Here is an 18,805-nt window from a genome sequence, read left to right as displayed (position 1 = left end):
TTATTTCAATATCAATACAAATTCAATACTCGTAACATTACCATTCTCTTCATTCCAGCCTTTGGTATCTCAGTACTTGACACAATGTATCCGAGAGTTTCAAACTCTTCTTCCCACTTCCATTCTATAGACAATCTCAATCCTAATCTTATACCTCATACTCTCTTCCACATCGTGAATCCATTCCTTACAACTTTTAAGTTAAACAAAAGATCTTGTCCATGATCTTGTACTTGCGATATGTTTTGAATAGTATACTAAAATCAAATGAAAAGAATCTCCATAATCGATAAGACTGACACTTTATTATTTCCCATTTTGTAGTTTAATTCCATGACGGAGGCCGTTTCTCGTCCTCCCGTCAGCAATGGACTTGTTTCCACCATGACGTTTGATATAGAGGAAGATGCGGTAATTACGTCGCATCAAAGACAAAATGACGTCACTTCGACACGATTACGGCTATACCATCAAGAGTGTAAGACACAATTAGACACGACATTGCGACTTTATCAAGAACGTCAAGAATACGCTCATCGGTCATGTTTACGACAGAATCGAACGCTAGTACCTCGATCAAGTGATAGCTATTTAAATGATGATTGGACGGATACTCGTGTATGGAAATTAATACGTGAGAGTTGTGATATTAGTGTATACCGATTAAAGACACGACAAGAACGAACAAGTACTGTCCAAGCAATTGGTACAATTCATGGTTCATTATCAGATGTAATGAATGGATTGTATGCCGATTCAACGAAAACAGCAAGAGTACTACAAATGTTATTAAGTCCACGATCTTTGGATACACGTATTTTACAAGTCGATAAAAGATGTACGGAGATCAATCCATTTCAATTTTCGGGAATTATATGGATGGCAATTAAATTACCTGGTCTGGGATTATGTCGACATCGAGATTTTGTTTGTTTTAAAAAAATGGATGTCATTAAAGATGAAATGGGTCAAGAATTTGGGTACTTGATATTGCAATCGATTGATCAAGTAAATGACAATATCAATTTCAATGAGTCCAATCATTATGTTCGTGGATTTATTTCACTTGTTATTATCTTTCATCAAGTTGGTGATGATCGTGTAGCCATGTTTGGATCTGGTCAATTTGATCCAAGTGGTCGTTTATCACCTCTTGTAGGTGATAATTGTGTCGCAGAATGGTTCATTTCAATGGCTAATACTGTTGAAAGTGGACAAGCAAAGAATCTGTCACAACTTTTAGTTCGTTCCATGCATGAAAATGAATATGTTGCAACCTCTACATCAAGATCACGTTGTGGCATATGTGCACGAACACTCTTTTTTTGGGACGTACCACGAAATTGTCGAGGTTGTTGGAAGGTATGTTGTCGTACATGTCGTATGACGAAACCGATCTTTTGTGCACATTCACACACTATGAATACACCAAATTTCTCATCAGGACCTTGTACAGAGACATTTTGTCTTGCTTGTGTCTGTGCTGTGATTCCATCTGGAGCTACAATGAATGCACGTTTGCTTCAACGTTTAGCAAAAAAGAGAAAACGAACACCCACAACATTTCGACCACCACTTACAACATGTGTAAATATCGAAGAATCAAATGTCAAACAACATGAAACTCAATTGATTGATGTCGAAGTTTCATCAATTTCGATTCTTTCGTCTCGTGAATCGGAAAAGTATCAACAACATCGTTTAAGTCTCAATGCTCGACCGAAAAAACGTGCATTTGTGCAAATTCATTCGTTGTATCAAGAAGAAAAAAGTGATGAGACATTGGAAGTATTGGAACATTATCAAATGCAACATCAAGACACAATCTCGGAAGTCTCTTCCTCGATATTTGGGACATCCTTACGTTCATTTACATCAGCAGATTTAGGCTCCATTGAAACGACATCACTTCAACTTGGACGCTATCCATCTGGACATAGTCTTGTAACACACAATCAAAGTTTTCACCACCGAGTTGGACTTCCGATGACGTCACGACAAAATCCAGTTGATCGTTCAAATTCATTGAAATTTCAAGCTCAAAGTAGTTTTTGGCTACCACGTCAATCAACTTTAATCAAACGATCGATGGAATTGACATCTCAACTTGGTGATGATTATTATCATCGTCTATTGCAAAATTATCTGCTTCGTACGTATAGCAGTCAAAGTATAGCAAGTAGCTATGGATGCAAGTCAACATCACTTGCAAAAGTACCAGAACCACCAATTTCCAACGAGTCAAATGTCGTGTCGGAATCTCAAGCAAGTGATACGCGAGATGCAGTGAGCTTTTCATTTCAACAAACGACGTCAGAGCTGCCACCGGATGTTGTCATTTACCGCAAATTTAAGTGAAATTTATTGTTTAAAGACATTGAACTATGATAATAAAAATAAAGAATTTGTCAATAAGTCATGAAAATTAGATGGAAACAGTAATCTTTTATACTTTCAAATGTCCAAAATATGATACGTACACTGGAGCTTTTCTCTCGTTCCGAGGGCAACACTATTGCACCTTAAAGGTTTCAAAGCTCGTGAGAGGTTCATGTCGTGAAGAAAGCTTCGACAAACTTCATAGGGCGGCCCTTATGTATAAGTGGGTAACACATATATGCACACGTGTTAAGCATTTCAGCAAAATATTCGCATCACAAGCGTTGGCACGTTTGGCCAGCCTAATATTACTAGCGGAGTGCGGATAGTCCGTCAGCATGAACATTCTTTGTTCCTTTGAACGACGCCTCTGGTCATACCAGTCGTGTGTCCTTTGTGGACCATCAAATATCAAATGATCGGGTGGAACGCATGAATTGCGCTGTGGTGGATTTACTCGAAGGATTTGCACGAAGAGACCTTGGAGCTGGGTTGAGTTGCCCCACTCAATGAGTTGTGTCGAATGATGCAGCGCATGACAATACATGTTTCACTCTAATATGAAGATGGTTGAATTGTATTTGGCTCATTCAACAACTTCACGAAGTAGCTTCGTTCTTAGTGGTGGAGAAGTTGTTGATCCTCCAAATTTATATGTATCATCCCGGCTATACTTTGTACTAGGAGAAAATCCTTTCAGTGGGATTGAGCGTCATGCACCGGGTGCAAGACGCTACAGTTGAGGGGTACGACAACATAAGCAACACGCTGCACACACACTCACACACTGTGCAGGGCAAAAGCCTTATTGCATGCAGTTAACTTACCTACACATGAAGTGGTGCAGTCTACTTTATTAAGTTGAGCCCGCTCTACAACGGACCGCTCACGGTCGAAGTGAAAATTATTAAGCTATATCCCTAATATTTCGAAGGAATGCGAGCACGATCAGTGTTTTACGCGGGCTGAATTAAGCTATATCATGATCCCAATCTTACGAGACAGTCAGACGTGAGTAGCTCGGCTACAGTTGGAGCATCGTCTCTACCATCTCTATAGCTGATCTACCCTCTACTCCACAGCGGTGACGCAATTATGAATTGATGGATTGGCCGGCAGTATGGTGGTGACGTACAGAGAGTGAATCTACACTTTAAGGCCGTTTGCATGAGCGAGCTCACGAGAGCTAGTCAAGGGAGGTTCTACGTCCATCGATAGGGCACTCTCACGTAGAATGTTAGTTGGACGGCGGATTCACCAGGGCTGTTTTTGATACCTGGGAAAACTTAAGTGATTTTGGGTTTCCACTTCGTCAAAAAGCACTCGTGTCTTGATTATTTATGCCCTGGTGCACACTCGGCATGAGTCTCCCTTGAAGAAGAGGCAGGCTCGCCCGTCGCAGCGCGACTTTTACAAGTGGAAGGTAATTGATCTCGAGGAGAGTTAAAACCCTGGAAGGTAGCTTTAATGCTAATTTATGGAGCCCAACGGGGCTGTAAGCAGTAATAACTGGGGATGAAGGAGTTGCCATTTTGACGTCCGAGTCGTCCGCTGCACTTTGCAAAGTCAAGCATGAGACATGCCTAAACGGTACCCCTGACATGCGAGATGGTAAAGCGCTCGTGTAGCGGCTTTTCACGCTCAACTCACGCTTGGTGTGAGAAGAGATCTTGCGCGCATGAGCGTGAAGAACTCCACATCAGCGGAACGTGCAACTTCAGCCATCTTAAAAGTCATCTTAAAGTCACGGCGTCATGACTTGAGCAAAAGTCGGCGCGAATTTTGCGCTCGCGGTAGAACAAGCTGGGCTCCTTGAATCAAGTCTATTTTGCAGTAAGCGAGCTCAATTTCGTTCTTTCCATCATGGCGTGAAGGGCAGCGGGGTGGAAGAGCGCGGTGAGCACATCCGCCTTGGAAAACGGCTAGGCCGGGTTCTGCTGGGTAACGGAGGAGGTGTTAAGTCGGACTTGGCAAGTTACAGGACCCGTTTACCCTCCAAAGCAAAAAGTCACGTGTTCCATCTAGTTGCGGAGGTTTAGCGGTTGTATTATCCAATCATGTCAGGCACATTGAATAATGTTTGCCATCTTTGCTGTCAAGCACGATCTCAGTTTGATACAGCGGCTACCGACCGGATACTTTGGTGATATTTGTCGAAGAGCAGCTTGAATATATCCCCACTTGTCATGTTATTTCAAAGTGCACCTTCATAAGCCATTTTTTCACAAATACCACAATGCCAGGGAGCCCTGACGCGCCTTTAGGATGACCAAAAAAATGAGTCCATACTAATGGCTCTGCAGGGACCGGCACGCTGTTCAAAAAGCCGCAACATGCAGCGAGGTTTTAGCCCGATGACACATGTCACACGTGCAAACATATGCGCTTACCCACATATACATTTTGGGCTATCTATACCTAGCTTTTGCTGATCAGGATGTCTTTAACTTCAGAGGTGGTAACCTAAAGGGGTACATGGCCCTCAAGCAGAATTTATGCTTGAAATTTACAACGTGAGGCACCACTACACGCTGAGTGTCATGTAGATTTTGGCTATAATACAGCAGAATCTGAAATAAGGTATAGCGGGACGGGCGCGCAACCGCGTATTTCGATGGGTCGCAAAATCCTTACTCCAAAGCTTTCAGCAGCGCAAAACATGCTACATTTGACCCGTATGCTGCACATATCGCATCATCAATGGACTACGTCACCATCTTGATGTATGCAGCTAATATTCTTGGTGAAGCGAAAGCGCATCCCCACCATATAAAGCCGAAATAGCTCATAACTTACCCCGAAAACGTAACTGGCAAAAAAGGAATAACATCTCGCCATCCTCTGAAGGAGATGTGGTGACGACGTTAATGTGCGTAACAGCGCTAATTATATGATCCTCAAATGGCTTAGAGCCTAGTAGGTACATCCGGAACTTGACGAGATTACTTTACTGAAACTAGTGCCTTGTTGTCGACAGGACAGTTCTTTTCTTGTCCAAGCTAGCAAGTTACAAACGCAATCACGCGTACATATCACTAGCATTTCCATCATTCAGAGCACGGCCTTTAGTAAAAGCCGAACCACCACAGTCGACATGTAAAGGTCGAGCTAGGTTTAAGAGATCCTAGTCCGAGAACACATTATACTTCTTTTTGCTGCCTTGGAGGCCGCCTCTCCTGCCGCACTCAAGCACTATTTTGAGACCCATTTAAACAATATTGGTGAGGGGTAGTGTCATGTCGTTTAATTTTGCAGTATATTTGTACAAGTAGTTGGTCAGGCCAATCCACTTGCTTAAATACTTTAAGAGGAGACGTATTGTCCAATTGACAAGTGTGTTTGTCTTTGCGGGATCTGCCTATAGGCAATACTTCCCAATGCAGCAACCTCGAGGGGTGATTTTGCTTGAGCTAGAGATACACTTGCATATGTCGCGAACGGCTTATTAAAGCGCATACACTTAAGATGTGAATCTGCACACTTCGTGCTCTGCACGACAATGGACTAATGTTTCGTCGAAACAGTTTCGACAATTTCCACGACGTGACCGAACGAGCTGTGGCACCAGACAATTGAACGTTGCTGGATACGACGGATCCTGTGGCGTGACCAGCTAGTTCAGCGTATCTGGCTCGAAGTGCTCACGGGAGCAAGGAGGAATTCGCTGTCTTTATCCACCATTTAGTTCATGGGCACGGAGCAAAATGCATCTGATCATGCTATTCAGCAGCTCATCCATTTTAAAAATAGTGGTTTGCGCCAAATTTGTGTCTTCTTCTGATTGGTATATAAGCATGCTCAATTCGCCACTCGCCGTTAGCCCTTTTGACACAGAAAGTCGGCACGAATCGAGAGAATACACTTCCTCTCGGTGCGCGTACTTCTGCTTTGGATATTATAAAGATTCTATGACGTCGCACCTTTTATTTGATTAGGCATATAATATGTGACGCAAAACTGAGTGGTCAGGAACCGAGTCAATTTGACAACAAATGCCCAAAAGCGCGATATGTTACTTGTAAAACTGCTCAGAGGTGTAAAGTGTACGTGTACCATCGTACAGTTCGTGCCCCACCACAGAAACCAGCTTGTTAAGCTGTTGGACAGGTGAGACGACATGTATTTTTCACCCGGTGAGCAAAGTGAGCACAATACGCTTCAGAACATACGCCAGCATTCGATAATACAGATACAGTCCTCATGAAGGGTAACTTGAGGAGATATCTGTTGCTCCAAGAGTAAGCGGTAACCTAGAAAGCATTTGCGGGGCAGATTCTAAGCAATCTTTTGCCTTCTATTTATGCGGAAGGCCCACACGCGTAGGCATGTGAGGGTTTCGCCACGGTACAGCACGAAACATCAGATCAACCAGATTCATAATCACGATGACATCGAGTCAGCAAAGTTGCTGAGAAAGTTGCTCTTACAGAGTAGGCTCCCTGAGCCAGATACGAACCGATTATTTTGTGGCGAGTTGGACATTGCCGTGAGCTTCATGGCAAAGTGTCGCGGCAATTTTCGCAGTAAGGAACCGGCTCGCGGTGCATAATTTTTGCAAAGAAGGGTGAAGCGTAGATAAGGCCAAAATTTTGTCGTATGTCTCTCTGTGAGGGTGAAGATAGAAGAGAAGACTCGGAGGGTCGCCACGACCATTCCTATCGGATGAAGTGCATTTTTCTCGGAAGCTCGCCACGCTTTACAAAATACGTAAAAGAGAGAGCCCCGATGGTTGCAGTGGAACTGTGGGGGCAAAGAGTTGAGTGAAACCCCTAGCGCAGTGAGTGCTTGATGAGCGGCGAAATGTCTTTAAATGACAAATTACTTGTGATCTTTAGTGTGGCTTAAATCGTATAGAGGGTATAACTGGGTATATTATTGCGTCCGCACACATCATGCATTTGTGCAATTGTACATAATATATTGTTGTGTAATTGCATTACTCTCTTTGCGATTGTAAATACCTCAGATTTACCAGCGTTTTTGGTATATAATGATGACGATGGGGCTTTTTCAAAAAAGTGACCCGCGCAACGCTTGTGCTGTTCATGTAGTACAGGTAGTTGGTATGAACAAGTGAAAATATGTACATTAAGTATTGGATCAAATAAACCGAATTATATACATATAAGTAAGAGCACGAAGTCTCATTCCCGCTCTGGGTGCTTTGCACTGCTGGCACAAATTCTTCGGGGCAAAGCTTCCTCTGCGCAAGGTACATGACACCCCGTGGTACCGAGGATAAATTCTAGTTGGATCTACCAATTGAATCCACTTTCCGAAGGAGAAAGAGTATCTTTGTGCCGGAGCTTCTGATTCTTGGGCACAGACGTCGGTCCACTTACTGGCGGATTTCTGTGAAGGGAACCGCTGACAGTCGTCCTGAATTCTTAGTCTTAGCCTGGCTGCAGTGTTGATCTTAGTCCAGATCGTATAAGCCGAGGTTGCGACGCGCATTCCTCGGTAGGCTGTAGCTCATACGATGGTAGTCTGATATGCATACACAAATTCCAGTTGCTTAATGTACTCCAATCGTCAAGTCAACTGAAAGTAAAGTTCATTTGAGATATCACCCCTTGTTGTGGAGGAAGCGAGGCTAGAAAGGACGCCCATGTTAAGGGGGAAGTGATGTATGGTAGGTATACCGCGCCATATGTCACAGCCGTTCTGCTCTATTCTTTTGGTGCAACTGCTCGCGATACAATGAGGTTTTCTTTTCTCACAGACAGTAATTAGTCGATGTTTCGCTAATTTGTGATGACAGTAATTCGAACGCGAAGTCCAGATGAAAATTTCGTTTTCCAGCTTTTACTCTGAGTGGGGCTTTTCCATAAACTTTTTGATACTGCGAGTTGCCCCGAGTTGGATGCTATGCCGATGAAAATGATTCTTTTTCGTGGTCAAGAGGAATTAAGGAAGTAAGATGTGAGGTCATTATTGGTGATCACATGGATCTCGGCTCAGGACACAAATAACTGGTTTACAGCCGTGTGATTATATATTCGTGCATTTTTGCGAAGGTGCTTTACACATAAGTACGAATTCTTCCATCGCCGTCGGTATATAATAGCATTGAGCCCATTTGTGACCAATCAACGTATTTGACAGTTGTTGATACCGGTAACAATATCAGTTTCAGCTAAATCGGGTGGTTGCTAGCTGCATCAACACCGAGTAGCTCCAAAGTAAGGTTAGTCTGGATTTTGGAAACCACCTGACGGTATGTTGCATGGCCTTTTGCCACCATGACTCAATCCTACGGATCCTGATTCTCGATGCCTATCACACTGGACGCTAACACTTTCGTCCCAAGCGACGCGTTGCTTCTGCTCCGTAGCTTCCGTGAACGTGTCATTTATATGAGCAACCGTCGCTTGCAAAAAGCGATCGGCGTCCCGCGTGTATCGAGGATCGGATCGGGTACCAGCAAAAGGTTTTATCACTAGCCATTTGCTGTTGCCTGATCCGTAGGTATATGTATGGATGTTTGCTTGCCACGTCTGTCCGAAGCTACTTGGGCAAGAAAAGGAAGTATTGACAGCTTCCAATCGGACCCAATGCTGGATCAAGACATTCATCTTTTTCTTTTGCCTAGTGGCTAAAAGACTGACGTGGTAAGGTATTTGTGATCTTAAAGGTCTAACGCCATTTTTCAAATGATAGAAAATGCAGATTTTCGTCAAGACCCTTACAGGCAAGACCATCACGCTGGACGTGGAGCCGTCGGACAGCATTGACAATGTCAAGCAGAAAATTCAGGACAAGGAAGGTATTCCACCTGACCAGCAGCGTCTGATTTTTGCTGGCAAGCAGCTCGAAGATGGACGTACTCTTGCGGACTATAACATTCAGAAAGAGTCGACGCTTCATCTTGTATTGCGTCTGCGTGGTGGTGGCAAGAAGCGTAAAAAAAAACAATACACGAAACCCAAGAAGATTAAACACAAGCACCGTAAAGTGAAACTTGCTGTGCTTAAATGTTACAAGGTGGACGACAATGGCAAGATACAACGCTTGAAGAAAGAATGCCCTGCACCTCAGTGTGGTGCTGGTGTCTTTATGGCCACTCACTTTGACCGTCACTACTGTGGCAAATGCCACGTGACATACCAGTTCCAGGGCGAGGACAGCGCTTAAGAAAAAGCAATTATTGATCTCATGAACATCTTTGAACTTGGGAAAGTTAAATTGTGAATGTAATGCACTGGTTTCCATTCATTCCTCCTTTTATGTATCTGAATATCATTAAGAACTCCGATAGTTGTAGATACTTCATTCATTTTAGTTTTCTAGTATGCCATAGCTGCCTTGATAAACATCAAACTCTTCTTCTCCACCTATGTAAAGATCATCTTCAATCACATCGTTTCCATCTAGTGGTGGTAAAGCATAAGGATCCGAACAAAGTGTTAATTCGGGAGTTTTCGTCTTGATATCGACTTTGTTTAGACCCATCAATGCCTTCACCCGGTCGTCATAAGCAAGTGGTGAAGCAGTTGTGTGACTAAAGAGAATTGGGCCACACATTCGGCACACCCGAACTGCATCATAACATAAAGGAGGTCGATATCGAGCTGCAACTTCTCGCTCACGAGATTGATAGCCCCAACATGCATGTAAATCCATGATGCACTTAAATGATACGATGTACGGCAGATTCACAGGTAGAAATAAAAATGAGCACAAAGCACAGTCTAGTCGATGAACCGAACCATACTGTGCACGAGCGACTTCATTTGTGTAAGAATCATGTCGTAAAAGTGCAGCTTGTTGCGTCTCAATATCGCGACGAATCAATTCACACTTACGTTGTTCATTACGAAGGTGACGAAGGTCTCGCGCTACGATTCTTCCACAAGATACATCGCGTTTCATCCGCTCATTAAATGTCATAGTCATGAAAGTACTAGTTGGTAAGCTATTAGCTTGTACCTTACACTTGCTGTCATGATCACAGGTATGCGATTTCTTGTGTTGATGCTTTCTTCGATGCGTAAGGTGTTGTTTAATTTCAATGACCCCAGAAATTGTAGCAATATTACCTTCATTGGACTCAGGAATGGAGATACCTTTGATCTCAGAGTCTAGTGACTTTGGTTCAAAACGACGTCGAAATCCTTGAGATGTACGTGGTAAAATTTCATGTTTGTGTCGTTGACTTGGTCGAACTACTGGCGAAAGCATTTGATTATAAGCACGATTTAATGAAAGAGAAGTTTGTTGAAAGTTTGATTTGCTAGTGGGATGCGAAGCGAGAGAGAGCGTGACCGAAGGTTTCGACTCCGTTGTTCTTACATTTGTCGAGCCACAAAAGGCAATTAGTTTCTCTAATGTACTTGATCCTCGTTTTGTCAATGCTCCACGACAACTATTGCACATATCCTCCCATAGCTGGTCGTCAGAGATTGTAATTCCTTTTCGATCAAGTTCAGCTTGTAGTGCTGCCAAAGTTTCCACAAATTTGTGTTGAGCTAAAAACTCTTGCATCAGTTGTAACACAAAAGTCTTGACTTTATCAACCAAAGTTTCTCCGGTTACGAACGGAATCTTCTTTCCATGTTCAATAGCACGCTGATCGTTTTCTAAACCCGTCACCATTACGCAGTCCTAAACTTAGCTATAACAAGTGATTATTCGGGCAAAGGAAGACACAAATTGATAAATAGATTACGAGAAATGAAGCATAGGAGTTGATTATGGTATCAATTAAGTAAGCTGAACAAGCACTTGAACTCATTAGTCTTAGTGCTTTAATTAGCTTTGGCCTTAAGTTGAGAGAAGGCTGATATCGGATTGTCACCTTTTGGGTCCTGAACTTTCGCGCTTTGACCCTTCGAACCTTTTATCTTTAACCAGATCTCAGTAGCGCGCTTGCGGTCAGTCACAAGACCCAATGTAGCAAGCAAGTCGATAGTGAGCTTTGTTGGATTAAATTGCGATGTGACACCAAACTCACTCGTTGCGTAGTCGTACGGAAACTTGTGGTGCCAATTGTGCCAGCCCTCGCCCATGGCCCAGAGTGATACAAACCAATTTTCACGTGGTGGAATGTTATCGTAAATTTGGTAGCCATAGAAATGAGCGGCGCTATTCACGAGCCATGTCGCATGTAATACAGTCACATAGCGTAGAAATCCGAGGATAAATAATGCGTTTTTCCAGTCTTCACCAACGAGTTGGACACCGACTATCGTAGGGAAAACAAAACACATGAACAATTGACCCCATGGATTGAGTTTCTCTTGCATCACGACAGTCCAATCAGCCCACAGATCGTCATAATTGAGTTTAGTACCAGCTTCGAGAACTTGTGGGTCTTTCTTGACCAACAACCAACCCATATGGGAAAAAAAGAATCCTCGACCCGAATCATGCGGGTCAGCTCTTGTGTCCGAGTATTTGTGGTGTACACGATGGTCTCGACACCAATGAAAGATCGTACCTTGATTTGCCAGACAATTGCAGAGCATGAGAAAGAAACGCAAGAGACCATGCGCTTTGTAACTGCGGTGTGCCCACAAACGGTGGGCGCCCATCGTAATGCCAAGTCCCGTAAAGTAATAAATGATGACAAAAAGTGGGTACGTTTCCCATTTACACATGAAGAGACGACGAAGGCCTTCGAAAGCACCAATATGTACGACCGACAGATAGTAAAGCATGAACCAATTCGCTTCCTTTTTGAATTGCGTGAGCGACATCATGATTGACGATGAAAAGTAATGCCGCTATTTGGCGGAGAGTGAATGTGCCAAGGTGAGTAAAAGTTGTAGAATGGCGAATAGATGCGTAGCAAAGAAGCCGAAAGCCGGGATGACATGCATTGGTGAGCATTTTTTATGCGCAATGACTGACGTACTTTGGCAAAGTCCTGTTGATGTCATCGACTTCGCCGAGATTTTGACTTAAAAATTGTATGGCAATAGTTTTAATTTGTAATACGTGACGTTTCGAAACAAAAGTCGATGATGTCAGGAGAATAAATTGGAGCTATGACTCGAATTGAAGTAGACAGGCGACGATAACGGAAGAAGGATACATCTACTGGCCACTGATAGAGAAAGATGCGGTCTGCTCGGTGATATAGCGCTATGATTTAAGATAAGTACGCGCCCATCATGAGCTGGTTGGTCGTTATTTTGTGTCTCTTTAATCTTATATTATTGTACGTTATCTGATTGGATATTAGCAAGTTCGATTTTCTGATTGCGCGGTATTTTGTATGACTGGCGTATCACAAATTTTGATTGCGCGGTATTTTGTATGACTGGCGTATCACAAATTTTGTGATACGCCAGTCATACAAAATACCGCGCAATCAGAAAATCGAACTTGCTAATATCCAATCAGATAACGTACACATTTAATGTGTGGAGGATGGAAGGTTTGGACGCCGAAACATCGTCAAAATCACGAAACTCATATTGAGTAATAGAGAAAGTGTGAAGGAGAGAGTGAGCGCTTAGATAATATCACGGGGATCAAATTTATATGACGGATACCAAATTTTTGCTCGTTTTAATGGCTTTAAAAATTCATGCTTTCGATTTAAGAATCAATAAAGATGAAACTTAAAGTCATTATACAGCAAGACCTGGCTTAGATTTTAGGTTGTGTCATCCATACGTGAGTTTGTGCATATTGGAAGCTGTCCAGGACTTATTCAGCCGTAGAGAAGTCTAAATTGACTCAGCGTTACCTTTCATTATGTGAGTAGAGACATTATTTTTCTATTGTAGTATATTACTTTTTTTTAGTAGGTATCAGGTATTTACAGAGCTGCTAAACTCGTGATTCATATTCTGTGAGAACGAGAACACCTTACAAAACTTCGATACTTGATATTATTTCTAAAGCCCTTACAGTATCGATATTAAGTGGGCAAACCTTGCAGTGTGGTGGAGAAAGCAACAGGAAGACCCTCAATCAGCACACCGGAAAGAGCTCATATCAAGAGCATTATCTTTTTGCAGTCCAAACTGCCTCAAAACATGGCAGGAATCTGCGACCAAGTCCAACGAAGCCATCCACTTAATAGCGGTATGTCTCCGACTTGAAAGGACCGGTGGGTTTGACACCAATGTATTCGGCCTGCTCGTCCGACAAAACCGTCAATTGAGCGCCCAAGTTGTCCAAATGCAAGCGAGCAACCTTCTCGTCCAGCTCTTTGGGCAAAACGTATACTTTACCTGTTTTATACTTGCCTGTATCACGCTCCTTCCACAATTCAATCTGAGCCAATGTCTGGTTCGTGAACGAGTTCGACATGACGAAGGATGGATGGCCTGTAGCACAGCCAAGGTTGAGCAGACGGCCCTCAGCCAAGATAATGACAGCGTGGCCGTCTTCAAAGACGAAGCGGTCCACCTGAGGTTTGATATTCTGGCGCTTAGCAATTTTTATCACTCCTGCCATGTCAATTTCGTTGTCAAAGTGGCCTATGTTGCCCACAATGGCGTTGTTTTTCATTTTTTGCATGTCTTTCGCCATGATAATATCCTTGTTGCCGGTCGTGGTGATAAAAATATCAGCCTGAGCAACGACAGTCTCAAGACGCACCACCTGGAATCCTTCCATGCAAGCTTGCAATGCACAAATTGGATCCACTTCAGTCACGTACACAACAGAGCCGGCCGCCTTCATAGCCTGCGCAGAACCTTTGCCAACGTCACCAAAGCCGCAGATCACCACACGTTTTCCAGCTAACATGACGTCCGTGGCACGCATTATACCATCTGGTAGCGAGTGGCGGCATCCATATAGGTTGTCGAATTTCGATTTGGTTACCGAATCATTGACATTAATAGCAGGGAATAAAAGCGTGTCATTTTTTTCCATCTGATACAAACGGTGAACACCTGTCGTCGTCTCTTCTGAAACACCCTTACAACGCTGGGCTATTTGCGTCCATTTCTTCGGGTTGGTCTTTAATGTACGTGCAATAATCGACAGGACGCACTTCATTTCAGCATTGTCCGTAGAGTCCGGATTCGGAACGGTGCCGTTTTCAGCGAAAGCTTTCTCTGCCTTGAACCCCTCGTGGATCAACAACGTCATGTCACCACCATCGTCCACAATGAGATCGGGACCGTCGCCTTTTCCGTCATCCGAAGGCCAAGTGATGGCATTAAGTGTGCACTCCCAGTATTCCTCAAGAGTCTCACCCTTCCACGCAAATACTGCAGCAGAGCCATCACGTGCGATGGCAGCAGCAGCGTGATCTTGCGTGGAAAAAATGTTGCATGAGCACCACCGAATGTCGCCGCCCAAAGCTTTAAGTGTTTCAATCAACACGGCTGTCTGGATTGTCATATGTAGCGATCCAGCAACACGAGCATTTTTCAAAGGCTGCATCGGACCGAACTCGGAGCGGCTTTGCATGAGACCAGGCATCTCAATCTCTGCGATCTCAATCTCCTTGCGACCAAAGTCCGCAAGCGAAATGTCTGCAACACGGTAATCACCAAGCGATGCCATTGTAAATACGTAAAAACAGAGAGTGAATGCTTGGGGTCTCGAGCGCGGATTCTAAAGTGAGCTAGACCACCCGTTAAATTACTATGACTTCAATCTTTAAGATTTATAAAATGGTTCTATAATTTAATATGAGGTTACATTATTGATAGTAGGTTTTGTAACTCTACAGGTTGTGTGAATATTTGACATCTTCATGCAGCGTGGGAAGGTCAGCGGCTCCACCGCTGGACGTAAACGTAGCAGCAAGAGTCTCAACGAGTTAAAAGAAGATGGCAAAAAGCCAAAAATTTCTACTATATCGTCATGGCTTTCACCTGTTACTCGTAGCAAAGTCGCCAGGTCCACAATTACACCCGAGTCAAAAGCTGTATCTAGTGTGAAAAAGCAAACTTCTCCGAGCATAAATCACTCTTTAACGCAATCATACATCGATGTGGGACAACGCGACTTTGGCAAACATGTCAATTGTAAAAAGTGCGGGCTGCTATACACTGCTGGAGAAGAGGAAGATGAGAGGGAACATGAAAAGTTTTGTAAACGTATGACTCGAGGCATCGCATTTTTCAAGTGGAAAACAGAAAGAGTTCTAAAAACATTTCCTGGCACTTTAGGACGAATTCTTGAAATCAGAAATGACGACCCGATGTCTCACGTACGAAAACTACTAGAGATCAAAAAGGTGCTTGACGATGCGTTGGGTTTTGTTGAAGAAAAGACGTTCTTACAGCGCAAGCACTTCGTATATGTTCAGGACCATCAAGTCGTTGGATGTATCAATGTGTCGCGCATCACGAAAGCCTATCTGCTGGAAAAAAGCGCTTCAAAACCGGATATATCGAAAGAAAAAGCGATTGCTTTGGCAGATGATAGCGCATTGACTGCGTCAACTATATTAAAGCCAGCAGTTGTAGGCGTTTGTCAGCTTTGGGTGCATCCTTTGTTCCGCAGACAAAGCATTGCAAGTCGAATGGTCGACGTTGCTCGCGAAAAGTCAGTCTATGGCATGCATGTTTCTAAGAATTTAGTTGCTTTTGCACAGCCGACACGAAACGGGCTGCAGTTTGCACAAAAGTACATGGAGTCGTGTGACGTGCTTGTATACTAAGAGGGTAACCGTGGCTGTACGTAACATAACCCGATACCAAAAATTAGGTTTAAACAGCTTCTAAATATACGATACAAATTCACTCTTAATATTTTAGAAGAAAGTTTTCGTCATGTCGATTACCCACGGTAAGCCTGCGGAGGGGTTGGAGTGCATGGCGACGATGGATGATATTACTGAGATCGGTGATAATTACTGTGAATACCAGACGTCACCTAGTGGTTTGTGGCATTCAGCGCTGTTTTGTGCGGACGTTGTGGAGCAGCTGCTGACCACGCAGTTTCACACGTACATGAAGAAAGTTCAGGAAGCAGACTGTAAAGCAGAGCTACGTCGCCTAGTAGCTAAAGGACCCCCTATTTGGCTTGAAGACAAGCACGCGATGCCCTTGCCTGAGGGGGACACACACATTATTCAAGTGTGGTTTGCAAGAGACAACGTGGAACGCAGTGCTAAGCTCGACGGAGCTGTGGAAGACAAAGCACACGAATTATTGTGGGCGGAGTTGCGACAACTTATAGACGCAATGGAGGAAGACAAGGTGGAAGTTAGATAACGATAAGAGTCTAGTGATGAGAGAATTACTTGGATTCTTCCATACATTGTATTGTAAGAAAAAAGTACCTTTTTGTGCATATTTTGGGGTAACATACGGGTTACCCCACTGTTTTGTTGATAAAAGTAGAAATCTGCAAAGTCTCATTAATGTAGAATATGTGCTGAATATTGCTTTACAAAGAAAGAATGGAGCGCGCATTGGTTGTATTGTTTATTATGTAGGGAAACTCAAAATGCTAAAAACGTACTCAATACTGACAGTCATCAAAAACGTTTATACATCTTTTTCTAGAGGCAGAGTAGCAAAGGCAGCTGGATCTATCTAATTGTCAACTTAATCACGTTGATCCACTCGTTGTCTATTCTACTCGGAGCTATCGCTTTGACTACTAGCCGAAAAAGAATTGATCTATCTGCTTATTTGCCAATGATTAAATACCCTTCTCTTCATTATATTTGTATTTCTCGTTACTTTTTCAAATTGATACGAAAAATACATATCTTTTTTCGCTAATTTGGTATATTTCGGTATTCTAATTCGATTTATCCAAGTAGTTATGCTTCGTTAATTACTTTACTTCAACTGTTGAAGCAGGTCAAACTGCATAGCCAGCCGCATGCCTTCTAAGAAGATTTTATATCATGACTCCGATTCTCATTACTATGCCAATCAAGGCCAAGAAATTAGATTTAACGGTAGAAGTGTTTGAAACAGAGTTAAGAAAGTCCCGGCAAAGGACTGCAGTGTTGAAATACTTCCGTCAAGAGCACGAAAACCCCAATGTGTCTCGAAGAAATAATAGTCGCTTGCAGAGAAGAGACATTTCTGTAAGCCTTAAACAATTTCATTTGCACAAATGTGATTTGATGTAATACCTCGCGAGGCGATCTCATTATCTCAAAAGCAACGGGCCGAAATATCAATCACATAAGCATCTCCAATTGAGCTTTCGGCTGAATACCGCAACATGCCGCTACTGCTTACGCCATTTGCGACCCCAGCGACTAATTATCCTGCCTCTCTTTTCACCATCTACTGGCTTCTTTCACACAGAAATTCGACTATGTCATGTTTGTAACGGGTCTACACGTACCCTGGTAACTGGTGTGTGTGTCACACGAGATGGGCATGGTTTAACTGCACCCAAACAAGAAGACGGTATGTGGCTAGGTAGCCAGTAAATATGCATGTATTTAGATTTTACTATATACATTTAGAAAAATCTATACATTTAGAATTGGGCGGCTTTGCCGCAGATAAACATAAATAAAAATCAGTTTTGGATTGTAAACGGAAGATTAATTAGCCTGAGGTTGAGGCAATACTTCTCAATTTACCGGCTACGAGGTTGAGGCAATACTTCTCAATTTGCCGGCTACCCCACAACTCGCTTTCGCTTTTTCAGAAGAACGGATTTCCAAAAAGCGTTTGACCGCGTCAACTGAAAATACATGTTCCGTTTGCTCGAGCTCATGGGCTTTGGATCCGGCTTCATACGCTGGATTAAGCTATTATACACAAAGTCGCAAGCACACTTGCTGATCAACAACAACGTCCGGCCAGCGTTACACCCAACGAGAGGCGTGAAGCAAGGCGATCCGTTGTCTGCGCTTCTCTTTGTCTTGACGATCGAGCCACTCGGTAATATGCTGCGGACGCATGAGAAGTATGGTGTGTGTCTAAACGCAGACCACACGGCGACTGGGGTCTTCTTTGCAGACAACTCGACGCTCCTTGCTAGCTCAATTCCGAACTTGCAAGTGCAACTCGACGTCTTCAATGCATACTGTCTAGGTTCCGGCGCGAAGCTAAACTTGTCCAAGTCGATGCTATTGGCGCTTAATAGGAAGGTAATCTGCCCTCAGCTACCTGGCGTCCATGTGCTCGGTCGTAACGAGACTTGGGCATTCCATTCAGCCATGCTCCAGTCGGCAACACAATCGTCAAGCTCTTGGATCAACGCTTCTAATTGGCGCTCACTTGCCTGAACCTTGCGAATCTGCCTGACTAAGTACAGACTCAATACTTTTGCCACTGTGTCAGCAGTAGTGCGAATTCGAACGTTTTTTTGCTCAACAGCAAGTTTTAGCCAGAAAGTGCTTGCGAGTAGTCGATAATACATCCCTGGTTATGGATGTGCATTTGTCTTAATGCGTACTTAGCTTGCGCACTCTGATGGCATCAAGATGTGGTACCGACGTGCACGAACTCTTCGTCATCGACTTCTAGTTGCGCAAACGATGGTGCTGTCACGCTTGTGGCACAATACGCAGCACGCCGTGATCCCG

The 18,805-nt window shown here is 43.4% G+C and overlaps 6 protein-coding genes across 6 annotated transcripts; 3 read left to right on the top strand and 3 right to left on the bottom strand.

Annotated features, from left to right (window-relative positions):
- Positions 1-333: 333 nt before the first annotated feature.
- On the top strand, positions 334-2,358 carry PHALS_08250 (START-like domain; the record flags this gene model as incomplete). Its single annotated transcript, XM_024723567.1, has 1 exon — positions 334-2,358. One exon carries the CDS (start codon positions 334-336, stop codon positions 2,356-2,358), a length of 2,025 nt encoding a protein of 674 aa, XP_024574531.1.
- A 5,011-nt stretch (positions 2,359-7,369) lies between these two features.
- Positions 7,370-9,513, top strand: PHALS_08249 (ubiquitin-40s ribosomal protein s27a; the record flags this gene model as incomplete). Its single annotated transcript, XM_024723566.1, has 3 exons — positions 7,370-7,435; positions 8,555-8,596; positions 9,040-9,513. 3 exons carry the CDS (start codon positions 7,370-7,372, stop codon positions 9,511-9,513), a joined length of 582 nt encoding a protein of 193 aa, XP_024574530.1.
- Positions 9,514-9,657: 144 nt separating this feature from the next.
- PHALS_08248 (LisH dimerisation motif) lies at positions 9,658-10,974 on the bottom strand (the record flags this gene model as incomplete). The annotated part of the gene is made up of 1 exon (XM_024723565.1): positions 9,658-10,974. One exon carries the CDS (start codon positions 10,972-10,974, stop codon positions 9,658-9,660), a length of 1,317 nt encoding a protein of 438 aa, XP_024574529.1.
- A 152-nt stretch (positions 10,975-11,126) lies between these two features.
- On the bottom strand, positions 11,127-12,077 carry PHALS_08247 (acyl-desaturase; the record flags this gene model as incomplete). Its single annotated transcript, XM_024723564.1, has 1 exon — positions 11,127-12,077. The coding sequence occupies one exon, from the start codon at positions 12,075-12,077 to the stop codon at positions 11,127-11,129; it is 951 nt and encodes a 316-aa protein (XP_024574528.1).
- Positions 12,078-13,407: 1,330 nt separating this feature from the next.
- PHALS_08246 (adenosylhomocysteinase) lies at positions 13,408-14,853 on the bottom strand (the record flags this gene model as incomplete). The annotated part of the gene is made up of 1 exon (XM_024723563.1): positions 13,408-14,853. One exon carries the CDS (start codon positions 14,851-14,853, stop codon positions 13,408-13,410), a length of 1,446 nt encoding a protein of 481 aa, XP_024574527.1.
- Positions 14,854-15,046: 193 nt separating this feature from the next.
- On the top strand, positions 15,047-16,514 carry PHALS_08245 (Protein involved in establishing cohesion between sister chromatids during DNA replication; the record flags this gene model as incomplete). Its single annotated transcript, XM_024723562.1, has 4 exons — positions 15,047-15,532; positions 15,605-15,924; positions 16,056-16,086; positions 16,167-16,514. 4 exons carry the CDS (start codon positions 15,047-15,049, stop codon positions 16,512-16,514), a joined length of 1,185 nt encoding a protein of 394 aa, XP_024574526.1.
- Between the last annotated feature and the right edge of the window lie 2,291 nt (positions 16,515-18,805).

This window comes from Plasmopara halstedii (genome assembly GCF_900000015.1).
Source record: "Plasmopara halstedii genome assembly, contig: Scaffold_322, whole genome shotgun sequence".
NCBI classification, from domain to species: Eukaryota; Oomycota; class Peronosporomycetes; order Peronosporales; family Peronosporaceae; genus Plasmopara; species Plasmopara halstedii.
The sequence above is the reverse complement of the archived record's forward strand: the minus strand, read 5'-3'. Positions and strand labels throughout refer to the sequence as shown.